At 44.3% G+C, this 24,109-nt stretch overlaps 1 protein-coding gene across 2 annotated transcripts; it reads right to left on the reverse strand.

Annotated features, from left to right (window-relative positions):
* Positions 1-860: 860 nt before the first annotated feature.
* Positions 861-23,297, reverse strand: RFWD3 (ring finger and WD repeat domain 3). 2 transcript variants are annotated; one of them, XM_057415197.1, is made up of 13 exons: positions 23,279-23,297; positions 21,188-21,533; positions 19,613-19,863; positions 17,700-17,791; positions 17,394-17,591; positions 14,539-14,630; positions 12,389-12,503; positions 8,117-8,345; positions 6,313-6,463; positions 3,731-3,907; positions 2,926-3,140; positions 2,129-2,346; positions 861-1,497 (listed from the first exon to the last, which is right to left on the reverse strand). In XM_057415197.1, exons 2-13 carry the CDS (start codon positions 21,529-21,531, stop codon positions 1,354-1,356), a joined length of 2,226 nt encoding a protein of 741 aa, XP_057271180.1. In that variant the 5' UTR covers positions 21,532-21,533; positions 23,279-23,297; the 3' UTR covers positions 861-1,353. The 2 variants fall into 2 exon arrangements, with proteins under 2 accessions (XP_057271180.1, XP_057271179.1); XM_057415196.1 differs by having other exon boundaries at positions 17,691-17,791.
* Between the last annotated feature and the right edge of the window lie 812 nt (positions 23,298-24,109).

The following is a 24,109-nucleotide window of genomic DNA, read 5'->3' on the forward strand; positions in this document are numbered from 1 at the left end:
TAACCTCACCTACATGCAGGTTTATGTTTACAAGATGCACAGCATGCATCACAAAAACATTTAGTACAGCAGCATCAGTTGTATTTGAACATGACAAACTTTATTTCTATAATATATTGCAGCATATAAAAATAGAGGAACAAAATACTATACAGAAAGTGAAGCAGAGATCTTTTCACACCCCTCACCATATCCTTAGGTAAGGGGTTTAAGAGCCCACCTGGCCAGCACACATCCAACCTGTGATCCCACCTGATGGGCACAGATTTACGTCCACCAGTTAGTCTGTAGCACACTTGCACACAAGTACAACTGGAAACTGTCTGTGACCAGCTGGTGAGCTGACAGCTAGGATTTAAGACAGGTAAAAGGTCAGAGAAAGCAAGCTGATGACATCCCCAAAGTTCTCACCAATTCCTCAAAATGAAAAAAAAAGAAAATAAAATCCCCCAAAAAGCAGCCAGCATTCTTTTCAAAGGTTCTGGCTGTTTTGGTACTTCACTGTCTTTAAGGAAGGACACCATGAGATGCTGCAGCCAACAGTATAAGAATCATCTCCCTCTTTCTTACCTGTCCTTCTTTAGTACTACAGCTTCTTTTTCCACAGCCAAACTGTCCCAAGTTTGCTCGTGGGTAAAGCAGGGAAGAGAAGGGGAAGGAAATGAGGGTACAGACTTAAGGAATTGCAGTGCAAATTATATGCTCAAGGAAAAGTAAAACCCACAGAAAAAGGTTCTCTGTATATCTTCCAAGTCTGTTCTCTCCATAGCCACAAAACAGGGTCTGTCCCTGTCAAGGAATAACTGCCAACTGACCCTAGATCTTCAAAAGAACACAAGAGTATGTTTCCTAAAGCTGGGTGTCTGCAATGCTAGCAAGATGCCAATATTGCCACCTCTTCACTACCGGTAATCACAGCAGGACTCCATAGGAAAGTGCAGTGGGAGTCTCAGGTTTTCAAGTTTCCTCTTACTTTGTTGATTCATAGAAGAGATTTGCAAGTCCCTGTATTCTATTCATACTGGGAAAAACAAAATCAGTAACACACACTAGAGAGAGGCCAAGAATTATTGCTGTTCTGAGGCAGCTTGAAGAGTTTGGCTGAAGAAAACTGACCAAATGAGAGAGTCATAGAGTTGAAATACAGGCAAGCCTAGAAGGAAGATAGAGGAAACAGGGAACTGCTCCTGTCACCAGGACATGCCTGTTTCTGCCTGCTGTCAAAAAAAGGGCTATGGCAGTTCCTGTCTCCCATAAGCAGCACCTGTAGGACAGCAGTCTAGGATGGAGCATTGTGTAGGGTTAATCAGCAGCATATCTGGAAAGCCTCTCTGGCAGGCATAGGGACCACTCTCACTGCCACTTGTAGATCTTCACCAGCTTCTCTGTCAGAGCAGCCAGGAGGTGGGCCTGGTTCACTTCCATGGGGCAGATGTCCAGCACAGGCATGTCAGCCTGCAGCTTCTGCAGCAAGGACCCACTTCCAGCATCCCATAGCTGTGGGACAGACAAGGTCAAAGATTGCAGGATTCTCCCCTCCCATCCAGAACAGAGCTTCCTCTCTCTACAGAGACTTTCCTCAAGTGACCTACAGGACCCTTTCTCTACCCTCACACCCTGCTTGGATGCTCTTTCACAGACTTGCAGCATGATGCCACCCTCAGTGCCCCCTCCTCTCACCCTGACCCATGAGCTCTCATACAGGCTGTTGTCCATCGTTTGCTTCTGAGCTGCCTTTTTACAAAGTGCAACTTTTTTCCTCGCCTTTCCAGTCATTCCCAAAGAGCGTTAGTCTGTCCCTCACAGCACTTACCATGTGAGCTGTCCTACTGAGAGTTACACCATTTACAGTACCCAGTTGTGTCAGCATGCCCACCCACAATCCTCTGGTGGACACTGCCCTACATTCCTTTCGATGGATGTGGACCACAGGCCATGGCTAATACAAACAGTCCCACACTATCAGAAAATTACACCTGCTACAGCAAGTATAGCAGCCCAACCTGCACAGGCTGATGTGCCTGACGAGGCCATTCCCACCAAAACCCACTGATACTATGACTGATAAGGCTTCTCTCCTAAGAACCCCAATAACACCCGCCACCACACTGAAAGAAACAAGAGATACCAGGGCAGAAGTGGATGCCTCATCACCAGCACACACAAAGATGCTGCCGTCCTCCTCCGGGCTCTGGAAAATGGCATTCTTGGTCAGCAGCTTGCAGATGGGCCCAGCACTGAAAGCCTGAACCAGATTAGAAGAACACACAAGGTCTTTAGAGGCCTCTCCCAGTGGGCTGCAAGTCAGCTCCATCATCACACAACGCACACATGGATTATTTTTACCTGTAAGGCAGAAATAAAGAGGTAATTTAATTGCAGACAAGTTTTAACCATAGGAACGTAAGCAGCACCACCCTGCAGCTGCCTCCTTCTGCCCTCACCCAATTCTTATCTCCATGGAGATTCTAGCAGCCTTCCAATATCTGAAGGTGCCTACAAGGATGCCAGAGAGAGACTCTTCATCACCGACTGTTGTGAATAGGACAAGGGGTGATGGGTTTAAACTTAAACAGGGGAAGTTCAGGTTAGGCAGAAGTTCTTCCCTGTGAGGGTGCCAAGACCCTGGCACAGGTAGCCCAGAGGAACTGTGCCTGCCCCATCCCTGGCAGTGTTCAAGGCCAGCTTGTACGGGGCTTGGAGCAACCTGGTCTAGTGGAAGCCTCCATGGCAGGGGGCTGGAACTGGGTGAGCTGTAAGGTCCTTTCCAAACCAAACCATTATATGATTCTATGATTCCCAGTGCTCTGCCTGGGGCAAGTACTACATTTGTGCTGTGCCCTAGACACGGAGCTGCTGTTGAGCTCCACCAGCAGCAGGCCAGCATGGAAGTGAAAAGTGCACTGCAGACATGGCATTACATACTGGGCCTGTATGTTGCGAGGCAGTGCCGTGTGCTGATCTCTGCCTGAAGATCAATGCATCCTCCAGCCTCCAGTGGCAGGTGATGAGGCTGGTAAGAGTTGCCAGCTTTCTGTTCCCAAAAGCAGGCTCCTTCCAAGGTCCCAGCTAAAATTCCACCGTAGGGTAGTGAAGCTGAGGCCATCCGGGGCAGATAGGACAACGACACCATGGGGCACCTGAGAGGGAGGTTGGCAAGGATCAGTGCTGGCAGCTGCAGCCCTGCTGGCTTCCTGCCTCACTGTTTCAGAGCTCCAGCCTCTCCAATTGCACTCCAAAGAATGGGCCTCAGGAGGCTACAAGACGGTCTTTCAAACAAGTGAACCCCAATGGCTTTGTCAAGAATAAATTAACTACTGAGCCTTATATTTAAGGAAGCATCAGAGAGCACATATCAAACCTATGGGGTAAATCAGCATTTGATTCTCTGAGCAGAAGAGATGGAAGTACCAGCATCTCACACTTCTTTGTAATTTGTCCTTTACAAGTTAGACATTAAACCCATCTCCAGAACAAATTCAGTTTTCTTGCTTAGGCTGCACCAATGCGTCCATTTCTGACTCCTGTGTGCCTTAGACAAGTGCCAAGCACTCATGCTAAATTATACATACACTGTGCAACCTTATGAGAGACTTCTCACATCTGTGCCAAATTTGGATTTTCAGTCAAGACATTTACATGAAACAATTTAAACTACTGCTGGGTGATTCATAGAAGCAGCTATGCATATTAGCAAAGTTGAGAAGAATGAAAAGTCCTTACACCATACCTAGACTTCTGTGGGACTAGTTCCTGGACATGAGAGTTTGTGTATCTCAAATCATATATCATGATAGAGCCATTGACCAACCCAGCATAGATGTAGTTTGTGTCATCGAGACACCAGCAGCAGCTCCAGACAGGGCGGCCAGTGTTGTATGTCTGTACGACGGTATTTGTTGCCAAGCTGCAGAAGAAAAGCAAAGTGTAGGCCCTTTGCACAAGCATCTACTGATGATAAAACATAAGGTAAGGAAATGTAGCTTTTGGAAGTCTTTAGACAGAAGCATCTCTCTTTAGACTGAATTCTGAACTAACTCCCTCCTTTACACCAGATATGAATCTGGCTAATCCAGACAGAAAAATCACTTTACAATATCCAAGTGATTTATACTTCTTCCAAGCCAATGCTTCTTTTCCAGATTGCACTCTGGAGACTGGGAAAGGAAATCTCAGAGCAGGGTCTCAGCTGCTTTACTGGCAAGAGAAAGCAAAGTTATTTTCTGGAAACAATTAGAAGTGACTTTAGTGTAATCCCATAGTATTCCTATATTCCTGAGATCAAAGGGTTTATTCCTTCACATTACATTTTTTTGTTTTTTTTCAAAAAAGTATGCCTCAAGAGAATCCAATTTAGGCAAGAATGAGACAGAAAGTAGAGTAAAGACAGTTAAAAGCATGCTTATAGCATTAACTCTATAAACTAAATTTGTGAAAGGAATGAGAGGGGAATAGATAGACGGATGCAACACAGAATAGCAGCCTGAAGTTAGTATCAGATTAGAATGTATTTGCAAAGGACAGCATTATCAGCATAGGTTTAGCTTGCTGAGAAAAGCAAGAGACAGAAGCCAGATATCAAAGCCACATATCAAAGGAACTCTGGATATCCTTTACAACATGTGGTTTCTCCCTGGGGAGTGCGATTACGCTCAGGGCTCCAGAGAAGCCAGAAATTGGTCCCAGGTAAGTATAGAGGGAACAAGCACAGAGACAAACCAAATAGGGAGTTTGATATCAGGACAGTGACTTATTCAAAGCAATGGGGGTAGTGGGGAAGGAGTGGGGAGCTGGAGAAAACAACCACCACAAGCAACAAAACATCCCAAACAACAAAACAACCAAACCCAAAGTCATGGTTCCATTTTAAATACTCATGAGCCAGAACAGGACATTTAAGGACATCTTAGATAATGCTGTGGGCAGTGAGGCCCTGGCACAGGTTGCCCAGAGAAGCTGTGGCTGCCCCATCCCTGGCAGTGTTCAAGGCCAGCTTGGATGGGGCTTGGAGCAATCTGGTCTAGTGGAAGGTGTCCCTGCCCATGGCAGGGGTGTGACCTGGGTGAGTTTTAAGGTCCCTTCCAACTCAAACCAGTCTTTGGTTTTCTATGAAAGATAACCAAACGGTAACTTTATTTTTTCAGGGAGAAATATGACGATACTGCTGAAGCAAGCACTTAACTAAAGGACATAGTGAGATCAAGCACAAAAGCAAGAGGGTAACAAGCTCTGATGCAGCCAACCAGGCAGTAGGAAACAGATTTGGGAGTCAAGTGCCTGAGCAGATACTGTGATAAGAAGCCACTCTCCAGATTAAACCATGAAAAGAATATCAACCTCACTTGTTAGCAAACTGACATGCTGACTCTAGCATCAAACACAGTTTTGTTTAATTTTAACTAATACAGCAAACATTTCACCATGGTAACAGGAAAGCAATATTCTTCACATTTTTGTTGCAGGATTAAGTTCTCTTCATTGCTTTACTTGTTTGAAAGAATTGGGATTAATCAGTTATACAACAGACACATCCTAACCCTATACTAACTGACAGACAAATGTGCATAAGGATGTTATTATCACTCAATAAGAATCAACCAGCCAACAAAGTTTTGAAGCAGCTAAAGATTAAGACTGAAGACCAGCAGAATAGTAAGAAAACACTCATAGGCTGTAAATTCTGACAGGACTGGATATATTTGCCTCTTAGCCACTGCAATATTACTGCTGCTTTAAATCTCTGCTAGCTCTGAAGAACCTGTGTTCCTCTATTACATGCAAAACAACACTTTGACACATTTCACATCCCAGATGAATCCCATGCTCTGCAAGAAGCTTAAAATCAGAGAAGCCATCAGCAGGACAGGGAAGAAAGTACCCAACCTAGACATCCCTTGTTCCTGTTTTATGCCATACAAGTTCCCATGTTTCACATTTCCCTGCAGTAACAGAAAACAAAGTGGAAAGTAAATTTCACATCTATACATTAAACTATGTTAGTTCTCAACACAACTTGGCCAATCCATGCTGAACTACTTCCCCCCCCCGCCAAGTTCTCCATGGGAAAGTATCACAGACTGGTAGCTCCATAACACCTCCACCTAAAAGGTTTGAAAGTGTGAACAAGTTTTTCTCCCTGTTAGTTCCTGCATGCAGGAAGAATACATGACCTGATCTCACTTCAGCAGCATCTTTTGGAAAGAATGGCAAGTGCTGCTAGGCCTTTTCAGCAAGACACAACAAAATCCAGTGAAGCCTCTTGCACAGAGCAGAGCTCCACTGGGACAGGTTGCTCTCTGCAGCAGGGCTCACCTGGTAAGCTTAACAGCATTGTCCAGAGCAGCAGAGAGCAGCAAGCCATCTGCTCGACCACCGAAAGCAAGGCCCCGAATCTGTTTACTGTGGATGGGGATGTACTGACTGCTCCTCAGATCGGCCACGCTCAGCATCTTAACACCACAACCTGTCAGAGAAAAAGGGTAAAGCAGGTTACTGCAGAAGTACAATTAGCAATTCTGTGCCAGAACTATGATGTCTGTACCGAAGCCCGTGGCAGGATAAACACACAGAAGTTACTTGTTGCTCTGGACAAGAGCTACCACAAATCTTTCATTAGTTCAAGTGACAAAAGGGCTAAATCCTTAAGGATCCCAGCCAGCAAGAAGAAATTCCATGTCAGTGTTACAATTCTTGTTCCAAAAGCCTGCTGCCCTTTAGCCAGTTTCTGCAGACATTCTTGCCTAGATGAAAACATATACAGCAAGATTACATGGCTATTTAAGAGAACAAGCATCACTGCAAAGAATGGCTACGGGTAAACTTAACCTGTGTGTTAGAGAGTCACCACAAAGCCTCCATTCAGAGATTCATTCCCTGGCTCCAAAAGCCAGAAAAATAAGGTCAGTTGACTGCAGAAGACAATTTTGTTAGGCCAAGATAAGGCATTTCATCTCAAAGCCATTAACCCAATAATGTCTTATAATTCAGAAAGCATTGAAGTACTTTGCTAATAAACTCTCCCAGACTCCTAATGCTAAAATTATACGGACAAGTTGGTGCTGTTCAGGTGACAAGCCTCTTGCCCCCGGCCATAATAGTAAGACAAAACCAACAAAATGAGGGATGCCCACAACTTCTTGGCTTTCTATTTCCATACTGGCAAACAGTGCCTCTATCATTTTTCTGGTTTAGTTTGGTTTATTTTCGGGGGGGGGGGGGGAGGGAGGGGTATGGGTGGTGGTTTTTGGTATTTTTGTTTTGTTGTTTTGGGTTTTTGTGGTTTGGTTTGGGTTTTTTTTTTTTTTTTTTTTTTTTTTGAGTGCTGACAATTCAGCTGCATTTGGATCAATACAACTACAGTTTGGAGACCAGTGTTCCTTGCTCAAGCACTGGAACCTCCACTGCTGTCCCCTTGTTCTTTCAGGGGACCCACCTTTGCAAGGAGTACCAGACACAAGCTCACGAGGCAGAAGCTGGCAGTGCAGGAGTTATATGAACTACAGGGAGTCTTGTCCCTCTTGTAAGGAACTCCTGCAGTCCTGCATCCAGCTCTGGAGCAACAGCACAAGAGGGACATGGAGCTGTTGTAGCAAGTCCAGAGTACCTCTGCTTGGGGACAGGCTGAGAGAGCTGGGCTTGTTCAGCCTGGAGAAGGCTCCATGGAGACCTTAAAGCAGCTTCCAGTGCCTAAAAGGGCTACAGGAAACCTGGAGAGGGGCTTTGGACAAGGGCCTGTAGTGACAGGACAAGAGGGAATGGCTTTAACCTGACAGAGGGGAGACTGAGATGAGATTTTAGGAAGTTCTTCCCTGTGAGGGTGGTGAGGCCCTGGCAGAGGTTGCCCAGAGAAGCTGTGACTGCCCCATCCCTGGCAGTGTCAAGGTCAGGTTGGATAGGGGCTTAAAGCCACCCAGTCTAGCAGAAGGTGTCCCTGCCCATGGCAGATGGTTGGAACTGGTGAGCTTTAAGATCCCTTCCACCCCAAACCATTCTAGGGTTCTATGATCCTATTCCCAGTTTACAAGGCACATGCAAAGGTGAAACAGAGCAGCAGGGAGCAAGCAGAAAACATTTAACTTTCACCCAGAAACCCCCAAGTCTTGACTTGCTTAATTACCAGGAATTAAAGTAGACTCTGGAGAAGGCTGTGATACCACAAGGCAGCTCAGCGAGTCACAGTATGCCATTACTCTGCATTTCCCAGACTGAGACACCAAGAAAGTCTTTTCCAGGTTGTACTTGCACTGGCTTTGGCTGGAGGGAAGGCTGCCTGGAAGGCAGATACGGGAGCTGACAGGTTGCTCGGAAACATTTGCATTGTGCTGGGCCATCAGAGCCCTCAGCTCCTGCAAAGGAAAACACCCAATAAATCTAATGCGCCACTGGCAACGCAACAGTCTGTGCTACCTACTCCACACGCTCCAATGCTATTTGTTCTCATATGAAGAGGAAGAATATGGTCCCCACTTCCATGCAGTTCCTAAAATGCTGGATTCCCAAGCATTCCAACTATGACAGTGAGAAACAGAGACATTTGAACGCTATGCAACTTCTGGCAGAACATGCTTAACGTCTGTTATTGTATGTATTAGACCCTAGGAAAGAAAGGACTCTTGGACAACACATGAAACCCAGAAGTAATTATTACCAGATCAATGCTGTTGAGAAGCAAACACACTGCCAAATATTACATGCAGCTAAACCACAAGTCAATTAAAACCATTTTCTAGAACTTCCAGAATACCCCATATAAAAAACAACAAACAAAAGCCTAAGTTTCAACATAAAGGACATTGCAGGAAACAAGTTAGTCTTTTTAACAAAGATGACCCTGTTCTTGGAAAAACTGGGAAACACATTCTAGGAACAACACAATTCTCCAGCCCTGTTTTCTGCCACCACCTCCTCCCCCCTTCTTCCACCTCAACTGATAAATGCTCAGGGATACACAGCAGAGACACAGCTAGGACTGCTTCCATCACCAACAAGGTATTCCTAGAATTCCTCCTTCCAGAGATCATCAGGGGGTAGGTGTGTGAGTAGTGGCACTGGCACATTGTGAGTCAACTAAAAATCCCCCCCCCCCCCAAATATTTTGACCAGATTGTTGTAATCAAGGGCAAAACCAGAGGGCACAGAACACCAGGGATATTAGAGGGAGTGTATACATTAGGAAAAAATCACTGTTTGCTTTCTGTTGTCTGAGCAACATAGATTATGCTTGAAATACTATGTAATTTTTAAACAATTAAGGGCTGCAAGAGTGATATTATGAATATTAGATTGCAAGCTAGCTTCAATATTGAACCAGCCACTCTCCTTTAACTCATGTCTATGCAAAGGCATTTTCAAAGAGGAAAGATCAAGCTCTATATTAATAGTTATCATCAAGACCTATAACTTCTGGAAACAGCTCAAGAGGAGAGCAATTCTAATATTTGACAGAGGTCTGAGCTATTCTGCATTGAGCTCACTGCAAATTCCACAAGAGAATAAAAAATGTAATAATTAAAAAGAAAAAAGAAAGCTTAAAGAGTCAAGATGATCCCATTAGAGCAAGCAAAGACAAAACAGCTGGGGAAGGAAGAGGAAGTGTGGGAGTGGCCAGGATGCTAAAGCTTTGGGCTTAGCATAAGCAGTCTGTGAAAACACAAGTTACTTAGAAATAATTAGTTTATTAAATTTTTGATTAAAAGTCACTTTCTTCTAAAAGGCAGGAGGACACCACCACCAAGGATCAGAAGAGATCCAAATGATTTGTTGCTCCGGGGACTTTCCAAAACTCTCCTTGTCACCTGCACTCAACATTCAATTTTTACACAAGTGATTAACAAGGAAACCAGGCATAATTAAAACCACAAGGACTATTAGTACCATGTTTCCATTTAATGGCTGAAGCCAGCAGAACCAGGAAGCCTTGCTGGAGATGCATTACCAAGGCAATTAAAAATGCTGTACTGCAGAACAAATTCCAGTAATTGTGCTCAGAAGAATGCTCTTTTGGTAATGGAAGTCTGCACCTTCCTTGAGGTATCTTACAGAGCCTGCCTGGTGTTAACGAAGGGCCTTTAGGGCACACTTGTGTATGCAAATGCTACAACTGCCTTCCAAATGTCAGCTTGTACTTGTAGCAATGAACAAACAGTCACACCAGTTGGGGAAAAAAAAGAGGATATAGAGCAGAAGTCTTCCTGAGAAGCATGCAGGACAAGTAGAAGCAGGAGAGCACAATGAATAGGAAAGAAAACCACCAGCTACAACAAATGCAGAACAGTTTTGAGTATTAGTATTTCCTAGCTGATACGAAGCTTAAAGACAAAGGCCGCTTCCAGATCACTGTTGCTCTCTAGTTCTGCTCCCACTGACCTCACATGCACTGTACAGCCCTAACCTTGCATTTAAGAGTTAAACACGTGGCTGTACAACCTCAAGCTTAGGTGCAGCACTGCAGACATTCCACCTTCCTTTGGTTTGGGTTCAAGTTCACCCAAAGGGAAAGGGAGCATTTTTAATCAGCTTCACTGTAAGTAACAGTGAAATTGTAGCTTTCCATAGAATCAGAATGGTTTAGGTTGGAGGGGTTTAAAGCTCATCCAGTTCTAACTCCCTGCTCAAGCAGGTCTGCATTCCTCATTTTCACACATTCCTTCTGCAATCCACAGCATTTTATTCTCTCTACTGACCTACAGCTTTGTATGCCAGTTAAACATGTTTTCTTGTGCCATCAGTAACATCACTTGCTGAAGAAGCAGGGCAACAGACTCAGGATGTGACAAGGCAAGTTCAGATTTATGTAAGGAAAAAACCCAATCTTTCAGTGAGGATGCTCAAAAGACATCCAGAAAGGATGTGCGATTTACTTGATACATAGAACAACTGGCATGACAGTGCCCTGAGCAACCCAACCCACCACGGAATTTACCCACCTAGGGTTGGGCTGGAAACCTCCAGAGGTCCCTTCCAACCTAAATCATTTCATGCAAGTAGCTGCTTTACTAGATGACCTCTGATCAGAAAGAAACTCATTAGGCATGTGTTCAAACTATAACCAAAGAACTTAAAGAGACTTATTCCAGACTTCCTGCTGATTTTCTGTTCCCCAGCAAATTGTTTATTCATAGCATGAACAAGCACCTTAAAATTGCTTCCAGCATTCCCACTAATCACCACTACAGGACAAGGACAAATGCAGTATAAATACTGAAGCACAGCTTAAAGAACACAGGGTACTTAATCTTTATAACATGCAACTTCAATTCTATTAGTCTGCATACTCTATCATTTAACACCAAAAGAATTGAAGGAGGATATTACGGACCTGCAGTTTCATCTTATTCACATTTTGCCTTAAGGCAAAATTTGAAGTGGTCCAATTTTCTTATTAGCTCTGATGAGCATAAAGCGTCACACAGGAATTTCAGAAAAACTATAAAGCCTTGTCTCACATCACACATGAAGACTGCAGCAAAGAGGATGTTGCTTTTTCTGCAGATATGAATAGCCGAGGCTATAAAAAAAATCCAGAAGTAGGGAAAAGCATGAAATTGAGTTACTAAACAGTGAGAGATTAGAAATCATCTACTTCTTACAACAAAAAAAAGTAAGAAACTTGTAATGAAACAGGCTCTCAGAAAACCTAGCACTAGTGGAACATGCCAGAATTCATGGCTGGAAGCACCAGCAGAGTCCACGATTTACAGGAATCCTGCAAAACCAGCTATGATGGGTTACAAAAATCTCATGGTATTGCCAGAACCAGAAAGGAAGCAGTAACTTATTTTCAGTGATTTGTATTCTCAGGGGACAGAGGTGCCTCTTCACAGCTGCGCAGTGCACACACACAGGCAGTCCAGCTGACAGGCCAGGTCCCATGGCACCAGAAGGTGCTTAAATAGAACATTAATTGACCTTCACAAAAAAAAACAAACAAAAAAAGCAAAAAAAACACCAAAAAAAGTGATTTTTTTGTTGTTTTCTCATGGATTTGCAAATAACCATACCTGTCCTCAAAGGCTCTTGATTAACTAGTGATAATAGGTCACATTTAGGTTTATAGTACGATGCAGTTAAGATAGTAAGCTAGGTTTTGTGGTGCCAGGGAAGGCCTGGCAATACAGCACTAAAGGAGGAACCTACAAGATCAGCAGCTGCAACATTCCACTGCTAAGCTGTACTTGCAACTTTGATCAAGTCTTAGAAGCACAAAGAAGCAGGTCAGTGCTCTGTAGCGCACATGAATATGCCAACCCGGGATGTTTAGGATACTCCTGATGTTTCACCAGTTAAATTTACTAAATCCTGGTGCTTACTAAAACTGGAAGCCTGTCTTTGCTTCTCAAAGGGAAGCAGAGGAAGGGAATCCTCTGTGCATTAGCAGGACGAGACTCACCTGAACTTGTTTGTGGAGCTTGCTGCATTTGTCTGTCAAAACCTGCAGTTGGAGACGGCTCTGTGCAGATTCCAGCTCTGCCTGTTTCCGCAACATTTGCTCCTGTCTTAGGGAGCTGGAGGAACAAGAGATAAGGAATCCTTAGGACTAGGTATTACCTAGAATGTTTCCCTTAGCTGTCAACTCTGATCTTCAGGTTTTATCCCCAGAACAAGTCCTGTTCAGGTAAATTCAAAAGTAAAATAATACCTGGGACCACACTCATCCAGTACATTTACCTTGAGATGTTCTCAGTTACACAAGTGTACCAAATGACTCACTCGAGTATTGTTCCATAGAAACAACAACTTTTCTCATCCCCTCCAAATGCACTAATTTAATATAAGAAAAGAAAACAAACTGTGGTTTCCCCCCCCCCCCCAATAGAAACAGTTTAGCAAATTCTATACTATCAGTGTTCATGACATATAGCATGCCAGTAATAAAGCAAGTCATAACACAGCAAAATCTGCAAGCTTATTTCTACTACCAGTAGCTAATTTTCCATTTCAGGAAAAGAGCTGTACCAGAACTAAACAGACAAATTATCTGTGAATGCCCACACAGAAGCCATATTTACTACCTCATCTTGAGCCTAGAAGTGCATACACACCACTTAGCAGCAGCAGTTTTGATAACATAATTCAGTATCTTTCATATAGGTTTTACATATAAAAGAATAGGTCTGCAATGTTGACCACTGCATTCTGCACTTCAAAAGCTGGAATATTCCAGTTATTTCAGTAGATCATGTGCAGGGAGATCTAGCTTGCCTAAGTCCCTTCTAAATATATAGACTTAGTCTTGCATGTTTGCCAGGCAGAGAATTCTGTCCTTTCCCTGTAGCTTCACATGATTTTTACTTTTGCTGCAGAAGAAATAGGTAAGATGCTGTATTTAACCATCACATTACATAAGTACCCAGAGCCTGAGGGCTGGCTTTTTTGAATGTGAAGAAAAAAAAAAAAAGCATGATCCTGTACCTAATTCAAGTCTATGAGCAAACAATATTGATGCATGCATGCAGAGTTCACATTTGTCCTCCACTCGTGGCTGTGTGCCACAAAGCAGCCATTGCCAGCAGCTTCTCTGGACTGGCAGGCAGTCAAAAACAGGAAGCGGAGGAGGTGCAGGGCTACAGCAAGACTAACACAAGACACAGAAGCAGCTAGACAACTGCTTCTCTGTGAGAGGCAAGATTTAAACACCCAAATGCTTTTGAAAAAAAAACACCAAAACCCACAAAACTTATTTACCACTTGTTTTGCGGTGTCAATCCAGTAAAACAAACCCTTTTAAAGAGTTCAAACACCATCAGGCAGTGGCAATCTGGACAAAAGAGGTATTTTTCCCTTTGCGATAGTTAATCGCTGACCATTTCTGATCAATAATTACCAGGAGAGTGAAGTTTCTGTTAAAAGACTGAACTGAAAGAACAGCAGTGAAGTCAACAGCAATTAAATTTTATTCACACCAAGATTCAGGAGAACTGATACTCACAGCTTTCCGATTTCAGAATAGTATCTGTGACAGCATCTTACTGAAATCAGTCCCATTTTCATACCTGCTTTTCACTTTTTTCAATAAAAAGTCTGCATTTCAGTTGAAGAGGTAGGCAGAGGTATAGTAATGCTTGCTGACCTCTCATAAATAAAGCTACGTGAAGAGTCTGACAAAGCGAGACAGAAAGTGATTCATATGAGAGATTACTCTGTTTAATGCATATAAGAAAGGTCAGCTCTTCAACCCCCTTGCATTTCTAACTATGCCTCACTTCTCTAATGATGAGTTAGCAATATAAGGCTTTTTGGCAACAACTCTGCATGTTCTGCTATTACGACATTCCAGGATACAGATAGCTTTTGCTATTTCACTGCTGCAAAGCTCAAACTCAAGCACTCTGCTCCAAAAGAAAACTCTCCTTCCAGGCAAGAGACATGCAACACCGAAAGCCTTGCATTGCGAAGCCAGCCATGCTTATGGTAATTCCCAAGGGAATGCACAAATTGCTGCAGATAATATAGGAAATTAAAGCACGAAGTAGAAGCTGAGCTGCAGCTTTCAGTGGCACACAGGCAGCAAGGATGTATCTTTATGTGGAGGCTTCATACCTTTTCATCTGTTCTTGCTCACTGGTATCCAGCGCTTTCAGAGTGCGAGCATAAAGTATCACAATGTCAGAAGATTTTGCTCTCTTATTGCACTGAAATAAAAAGACAAGTTCAGGTCATCTACAAGAATTAGAAGTCTTCCAATACCTAAGGGGGCTACAAGAAACCTGGAGAGGGGCTTCTGATAAAGGCCTGTAGGGACAGGACAAGGAGGAATGGCCTTAAACTGACAAGGGGGTGGGCGTATTGAGATGAGATCTTAGGAAGAAGTTCTTTCTTGTGTACCCACTGTGAGGGTGCTGAGGCCCTGGCACAGACTGCCCAGAGACGCTGTGACTGTCCCATCCATGGCAGTGTTCAAGACTAGGCTGGATGGAGCTTAGAGCCACCCAGTCTAGCGGAAGGTGTCCCTGCACATGGCAGATGGTTAAACTGGATAAGCTTTAAAGGTTCCTTCCACTCCAAACCATTCTAGGATTCTAATTTAACTATCTGAACCACACATCCCCACAAGTTTAGAGGTATTATTTTGGAAAAAAAAAACTTGCAGCTTTGAAAGGAGGGATTGTCTACTTGACAACAAATTCGTAAAATCACAAACATTAACAGAGCACATTCTTTCCCTCATGACACCAGAGCTCTAATCACAGCTACAACTGTAGTTTAGGTCATGTACCCTACTGCACTTTCAGTAACGCATATCCTTGCTTCCCACTAAACTCACTCTGCTAAAGCAACACAGTCATGTGAATTACAAACAAGATCAGACAAAGTGGGGAAGCAAGATCTAAATCAAAACACCAGTCCAACCTCTGTTTTGAAAACATTAAGACTGGCTGCTTGGCCAACAGATAAGGATTTAGGAACCCCTGAGTACACTTCCCAACTCTGTTATTTACATACTATATTCCTTTAATCAAATACTATAGGCCAAAATCTGTAAGAGCATTCCAGTGTCTGTACAAAATACAGACATCCCACTGACTTCAGTGATGCACAGCAAGTTAGATATTCCAATAATCTTGTGCATCTGGCTGTGACCATTTAGTACCTTAGTCATCTAAAAAGAAGGGATAATACCTCCCCATGAGCTGGGACTTGGAGGAAATTACAACCCCTGCAAGCTTACTGTTTTGAAAACATACTTCATTGATCAGAAAAGAGGCAGAAATAGATCAAGTAACCTCTGCTGAACATTAAATTACTACATGCACTTAAACTTCAGACTTCTGTTTGGTGGCACAAAGGATGTTACAGGCAGGAGTTTCAGATCAGACAATCCCCCTTCTTTAGGCAAGAACTGCCCTGCAGAGCAGTAAGTGGATAAGACAGCTTTCCTGGCAGCTAGCAGCTGTCACTGGCAGGATCAGGAATGCTGCAATTTCACAGTAACTCATACTCCAGCCACTTGGTAATCAGAGCACCACGCACAGCAACTCTGTGCCATTAAACAGAGAATGACCAGTCACAAAGGATGGCAACTGAAAATGAAGGGAATATGATTTAGCTGCAAGGTTCTCCCCAGAGCAAGTTCTCCTAGGAGCTTTTCAGTATTTGCATCACTGGAAGAAAGAAGGAGCAGGCACCCCTTAGGAGTTGGTAGGGTTCAAGAAGAAACCAGTCACAAAATTCCAGAGCAAAGATGCCAGGAAGGTCTGAGAATTCTGCCTGGGCCTGGAGTGGGTGAAGAAAAGCTTACACAAATTTAACAAGGGTGAGAAAAAAAAAAAAGGTTTAGGCCTTTTCTATGGCAAGAGTGAATCATCAGGTTGCATCACAGTGCATATCAACAGGAGGTTTCTTGCTAAGAGAAGGGAATCCTGCACAAAGCCAAGCAGGGCTATGGAAGCTCCCAAAATAACAAAGCCAAAGAAATCTTGGGTTTCCACCCACCAACTCGGAAAGCAGCAGAACTGAATCCTATTTCCAAGGTACTCATTGACCTGATTTTTGTCAATATTCCTTTCTGGAGAGAAGGGATGAGGAATGGGAGCCCAGAACAGAGAAGCACAGACCTAATCAAAAGAGATCAGTATCACCCATGGAAACTGAAAAGAGCTCCTTAGAAAAAAAAAAAAAGCAGATCCACATCTTGCAGAGGGACATTACTTGTTTCTCAGTTTATTCTCTGCAAGCTACCTCAACAACCTGATCTGCTTAAAGGCTGCAAAAGGAAACACAGTTCAAACCAGAGGATTAACTAACTGAAAACAGTTCTCAAACAGTTTTCTTGCCCAATAGTTCTTTATGCTCAGTTCACTGTTCTAGGAATCCGCCATTCCCACATCTCAAGACAACAGTGCAGTGTCATGAAAGCATTTACAGGTTTACTGCTGGAACTCTCAAACTTCCAAGTCTACTGCTTACAAATGCTGTACTTTAGGGAGAAAATCCAAATCAAAATTATGAACAAAGAAGTCCTACTGGTGCCTTCGCAGCTGGGTGGCCTGTGGAAATTCCGGGTTGAGACAAGAACAGTCCAGCAACAAATCACCACCGCTACTATCAGAGGATGAACTTTGAACATCATGAGCCTACAGCCACACCACCCTGAAAACACCCGATCTCGTCTGATCTCGGAAGCTAAGCAGGGTCGGGCTCGGTTAATACTTACCTGGCAGGGAAGACACCAAGAAGGGGAAAAATGACTGCTACTGCTGAACCCAGGACATTACTCTAAAGTAGTACTAGTTGTTCCTGGCACAGCTACATCAAAATTATGATTTTTGTGATTTCTGACAGTAGGCAAAGGTGGATTCTTCATGCAGCAAGCAGTTGTAATAGTTATGGCAACTGCGCCTGCAGTAACAGTTACCCAACAGCACGTCTCCAGTACACATAAATGTGCATTTTACCTGGGGGCACTTCCCTTCCCGTCCCCTGAGCCACTTTTTGATGCATGTGTAGCCAAACAGATGTCCACACCGCAGTGCTGAGAGACGGTGGTCCCCACTGCTGGTCCACTGCTCAAAGCAAATTGCACAGGTATCCCCTTCCTCCTCATCCAGTGCTGCAACAGGAACAGATGGCTCCAGCCCCTTTAGTGGCACTCTCTAGGATCAAAAATTAAAAACAAGCACACACAAAACTTCTACGCAAATGCAGTACTTACCATATTTAATATGGCTCCAAAGGCATTTAGGTCACCTTACCTGCTTTACCTGGACTTCAGCCTCCTCACTTTCATGACTTCTGTGTACTGAAGAAGCTTGCAGCAACTCTTGAGGTGGCTCTGCTTGGGTCTGAATGGAAGCTAAAGAAAGCATTGCTTAGATGAACCAATACATAATGGGGAGAAAGAAGTTCTCCTTGACTTGATCTGAAATCATCAAGGCATAAAGTAAGCAGTGCAGTGATGGCACATGTTACATACAGAGTTTCAGATCAGTGTCCTGGATACTGGAGGTTAGGCAGCCTGTGTGCAAGCCCTTCCACTTATCAACAGCAGAGCTGAAGAACTTTGTTTTTGTTTATAAAAACCAGCAGAATTTCAGTAAAAAAGGAGAGGGCTTTTGAACACCAAAACTGTTAATGGGTCTTTGATATGCTTGAAACAAGCATATCTGCATACAGGTCTATAATTAGGCTGATGTAAGGTTACACCCCTGCATCATTTTGCTCAGAAAAAGATAGACACCAATATGCATAAGTTATTTTCCCAAGGGATCTAAGTGTGCATATGTTATATGCCAAGAAGGTATTTACCATATGCTATCTGTCCATTCACCCTGACTTAAGCACTTTTCCAGCTGGCAGTTGTCTGAACTATCAGTTCTGCTGGGCCATATGTTTTTGGGGTAGGACACCGTTAGCCCTTCTGTTGAAGCATGGGCATGCAGAAATACTATGTTTGGATTATCACCACGAGCACACAGAAAAAGGAGCAGAAATCACAGTCTCCCCCCATGTCCTGACAAAACAAGAAAATTATTAGTCACATTTAGTATTCGAGACAGATATTCTCAGTCCAGTGGAGATTTATCACCTAACCCTCACTAATGTCAATAAAAATTTCAGCTGCCACAGTTCTGGGCTGGAGAGGAACCAGTGGCTTATATAAGCAGAAAACAGGACAAGGGAATTCCAGAAAACCCAACAGAGACCATATGGTCACACAACGTTAGACAGCACTGAACAGCTTGAGCTCCTGTCACATGTAAGACTAGCTCAGAGCAAGCGGAATAAGTCTGTTCAGAAGACATCTCGTAGATGCACCCTCAAAAATACATGTCAAGGTAGGCAAAACCAAAACTAAGGGCAGAGAGTGAGGTATAAGGGCATTCCTTAGAGACTGAATTAAAAAAAAAAAACAAAAAACCCAATGACAACAACAAAATCACAGAAAAAAAACAAAACCAAACAAAAAAAACACAAACCACAAAATAAAACAACCCACTAATCTTGTTCTGTCTGGGCATCGATATCTTTGACTAGCAAGTTAATTATTTGTCACTCATATAAAACTATATATGCTCATGACAAACAATGTCACTGAAGTGCATAGCACCCTGTGAACATGCATTCAACTACAGGAATGTGAGCCTGAAAAAGCCAAGGCAACAGACAAACAAAAAGCCCACTGCCCTAAGCACCTCTATCTCCTCAGCTGTGTGTCATGAGAAGTTACAGGAACAAAAGAAACCCTCAACTGAAACAGACCAAAATCCCAAATAATTAAAAAAAAATACTCAGATCATTCTCTGAAAGCACTTCTGATCTCCAAGGTGCAACCTAGTGTCTTCAACAATACTCCTTGATAAGGTCTAATAGCAGAAGCATGGTAAATAACTAAAATTAAACTTATTCTGAGCATTTCCAGGATTACTTATAAGTAGCATCCTGCTAACAGCAAAAGACTGTATTTAACATTATAGTAGCAATCCCCCATTGCTGCTATTGCTCTTGGAAACTTGGCAGAAAGGCTTGTGGCAGCAACCTGCTCCCGTCAGTTGTGGGCATAATGAACTTTGAGCATTTGATCATTGAAGCTCAAAAGGATTTACCCACCAAGTTTTGAAACAGTAAAATGACTTTCCAAAAATCAGTGTCTACACAGCTCTAATATATCACAAACCTCCCAAGCTAGCTGTCAGAGGTGTCTCCGGGGCTGATGTCATAGCACTGGGCAGTGCTGCAGCCCCCAGCACTTCCTCTTCCTCCTCTTCCTCAGTAGAGCTGCTGCTTTGAGTCTCATTTAAATCTATTGCTTCATCTGAGCTCTGTTCCTGGCTGTCCCCTGCAGTATGCAAGGGCTCCATACGCGGAACTTGTCCTGCAGCTGGCTGCTGGGTCCTGCTGAATCCAAAGTAACTGTCCAATGCTGCCCTGAGTGCAGAAAAGCAAGAAACAAAAGCCAGAGTTATTTCAGAGAAGCTAAAGACTCCACATGCTTCTCCATGCTTGTTTGTGGTTAAAATTCCTAGGCTGTGGCTACAATAGCAAGGTATCCAAGTTAAAGACAGACCTTCTCTGGTAGAGGGGCAATCCAAATCAATCATCTGCTTTATGAGCAACCAGCAGTATCATACAGCAGCCACTCACTTTGCTCAGCTCAAAGAGAATCTCCTTGTTACAGCAACAATACTGTATTCTTTTTGGGTGCTGTGGGTTGGAGAGAAGCAAAGCAAAGAACTGTTGCTCACTAATAGCCTAAGGAACTCCTAATCAGTACCTCCAATCCTAACTCACACCTAGTTCCTATAGTCACTGGTAATATTAGATGCACAAGACTTGTATCAAAGTTTCATTCTATTGACCACTTTGTGCCTAGTCTGTCTACTTTCCTATTTCCTATCCATCCCTGGATTGAAACACCTTCCTCTCTCCCTCAGCAGTTCAATATCATTTCAATTATCCATCAGATTCAAAAGAAGTTTTTCAGGTTGCTTTCTAGCCCAAAAGAACTACAGTGATCTTCGTACACAATCTGAGGGCAAACAGTAGTTATGATCAATGATCTGGGAGAAGACGAGTTCTTGGTCTCCCTGAATTAAAAGCAATGCTCCAGTTAATTAAAATTTCACCTTTGGCATTTACAAAAGCTACAAAGATGAGACAAAACCCAAACAAACCGGTAATGGGAGTTTCTTACTGGCTGCAGAGCATCTGCACTCATCAACCTTTATACCCATCACAGACAGCATTAAACACAGTATTTTTGTCTTTGCCTGGAGGTAAAGAAATATAACCCCCTACAGAAAAATATTAGTGTGTATGTTTGGGAAAGTTTTTGCCAAAATAGGCACAAGAAAATGTAATCAGGTAGTCCCCAAATCAAAAGTGAAATGCAAAACAGAGCACAAGCTCCTCTGAGCTGTCTGGAACTGCCAAGAGTCAGCACAGCAGGAATCTGCCAGAGCAGAGGGAACAGTGAGGGCAGCTCTACAAGCAAGACAGAAAATGCAGAAGGGTTCAGGAATCAACACAAGAAAAAGGGGAAATTTACTTAACATGAGCAAAGATTGTTCCAGAAGAGGTCAGAAAGTCTGTGCTATTCTTCAGCTTAAAAGGTACACAAGGAGCCCAGAATTTGGCCACAGCTACACACCTGGACTGAGCTGGGCTATTTATAAGCCAGGAAGCAAGGCAGTTTTAAATGATGCCAGACTTAACAACAGTGTGTTCAGACTCTACTTCATCTCTGCTTTACCTGGCACTGATTGTCCTCTGGGAACCACCAAGTTGCTGGTGGCTGCGACCTCTCCTGACCCACAGATGCATGACCTGTACCCCTTGCAGCCTTTGGAGTACACTGGGAGCAGTGACAGGACACAACTGTGGGTCAGGCTCAGCAGCTGCTTCCTCTGTACCAGCATTTGGTGTGACAACAGTGTCATCAGCAAGAAGAGCTGCAGCACTATCTCCTTCACTGAGGGCCAGTGCCTGGGATGACAACACAGCATGACCAGTGGGCTCTGTGGAAAGTGTGTTGGAATTCTCTGTAGAGGAACCAGCCTCTGCTTGGAGATCAACTTCCATCTCTTCTTGAGCCATTTCTGCAAAGAGTTGAAGAAAAACAGTATTAATTTGCAAGTGTGCACTCTACTTCCAGACTGATGGTAGCAAGAATAAGCAATAACTGACTACAAAGCCTTTAGAATTCAGACTCCAGAGAAGACTTTCTCCCTTTGCAGTAGAGCTAAATCATCTCAAGTTGACACATGTACATGAGTGGGCATAGCAGACAGAAGTCTTTGGCTTAACAGCAGCTAGCACAAAGGCACATCACAAAATCAACTTAAGTAAGCCTTTGAATGAATATGGAAAGTTAAGGATTTTTTGCTGGCATAATTTGACAGTAAATTCTTGTGGAGAACAGAGTTTAGAAGTAATGAGAGACTCTCCATTGTGAGAGGCACTGCACAAACACCCACAGACAGCCAGAAACAAGCTCTACAATGCAGTCCTTTGTTTCATCGCTCTCAGGTTGAATTTTCAAGTTTCTCTAAATAAGATTCTGTATAACAGGGCAGTGTGATCCATACCCACAGCTTACTTCATATATAAGTATGAAGAATATAAGGTCTTTCAGGTACCTTATATTCACCACCACCACACAAACCCCAAAAGGGTATCACAGCAGAACCCACATCCAAGATGTCACAGACAGCAAGCTACCTACAGCACCAGCATTTGTGGGTCCAGATTCAGTCTCAGGCTACTCTAGTCACCCTGTTCTACAGGCAGTCTCACAACACTAAAGTTCAAGATTATTTCACCAATTGGATAAATAAATGTGTAAAAGAATAAAATACTCCTTTTCTGAAGGACATACATGGATTACATTTCACAAACAGCTGAAAAACTTTTCACATTCTCCAAAAAAAATACTTAGGCAACCATAAGCCTGAAAGGCCTTGGGAATTGAGGACCTTTACCATCACTTACGAATCCAAAGCAGACACTAAGATTTATTAGGCTAGGTACTGTGCAAACAGAGCAAAGACTGCTTTGAGTACCCAGAATAAGAAAGAATACCCAGAAAATGTATATAAGAATTACTAGAACGACTTATTTGAGTATCACTGGCAATGCTCAAATATTTCTATAGACCTGTTAAGAAATCCTAACTTAAGAATCATTTTATAATTCTTATCCTAATTAGCAATTCAGCATAAGTTAGGCCAAACCCAGATGTTAAATGTCACCTCTCGGCAGAACAATCGTGAAGTCCACATATAATATTCAATGCTCAAACACTGCTTCTCCAGCGTTCAACTCACGTTTATGATAAACTTGTCACCTATAAGCACAACAGACTCTTTATCTTCCTTGTAAATTAACCCTGAGACTGGAAAACACCGCCCACATTCACCACTGTGGGCTAACTAACTCTGCATATGTCTCAACACACACCATTTCCAACATGACACCCTGGAGTTTTCCGGAGGGCGCGGAAGCCAGAACTTCCTCCACCCAGGATTCCAGGGGTCCCTGGGCGAGCCGCAGACGGAAGGTCTCCACCAACAGACTTTGGCCCAGACGAGCAACGTCCCAGCGCTTCCAGCAGACACAGCCAGGAGGCTCCACAGACCCTCTGCAGCACTGACTTGGCGGCCTAACTGAAGCACCAGCTTCCCCTGGCGTAGGGCCTCCTCCCCTGCTCGGGCAAACCCTGCTCTACATCTCCAGCTGTTACAACGCCGCGTCTGCTTTAACATAAAGTTAACCAAAAGGACCCAAACACGACCCAAAACTCAGCACACGCTCCACAAGCACCAGTTTATTTCTGGCTTCTTACAAGGCTCGCTTGTTTTAACCAAGAACCAGTCACACGAGCGGCGCCGGAAGGGGAAACCTCTCCTCCAGCAGCCGCGGGCACCCCCCGCGCTCGGGACGCCAGCCCCGACCATCCAGCAAGCGCCTCAGGCTGCGGCCCGCCATCACACAGGCCTCCCGCCGCCCTGCCCCGAAGAGACCAACCAGCAGCAGGCCCCGCACTCCTCCAGCGCGGCCTGCCCCGCGGCGGAGGCCCAGCCGCGCCCTCGGGGGAAGCCAAGCCGGGCCGGGCCGGGCCGGGCCGGGCCCGCCACTCACCGACCGATGGGGACGCCCCCACAACTCGCTCGAGCTCCCCGCCGCCCAACCTCTGCCGCCCTACTGGCTAAGTAGGAGCTCTACGTGCCCTTCTATAGGGCAAGCCGGGCTCAGGCCCGCCTTCTCATTGGCCAGCAGATCTGTCCGTCTGGTCGACAGCACGGAGGTGGAAAGGAAAAGGGGCGAGAAGGCAGGGCTTGTTTTGATTGGCTAGAGAGCCGAGCGGAGGGCCCGGCTGATTGGGCTGTGAGACCCCGGACAGCCGCGGGGGGGAGGGGAAATGAGTTTCCATCGGGGGAGCCGCCCCGCGGCGAAAAGAGCGGGAACTCGAGCGCATTCAAACAGAGTGCGGGGCGCTGTCATGGCGGCGGGACTCACCGAGAGACGGCACTGAGGCAGCGGCGGGGCTGCAGCCTTGTGCCCTCCCTCTAGTTCCCTTCACGTCTCCCCGGCTGCTCCTGCCAGCCTCCCTTTGCGTCCCCCCCTTTGTAGCCCCTGGAGCCAACATCTCCAGGGTAAAGCCTGTGGCAGGGTG

This window comes from Pezoporus wallicus, unplaced genomic scaffold (genome assembly GCF_028554395.1).
Source record: "Pezoporus wallicus isolate ANWC-B61680 ecotype Strahan unplaced genomic scaffold, APGP_CSIRO_Pwel_v1 contig_7896, whole genome shotgun sequence".
NCBI lineage: Eukaryota > Metazoa > Chordata > Aves > Psittaciformes > Psittacidae > Pezoporus > Pezoporus wallicus.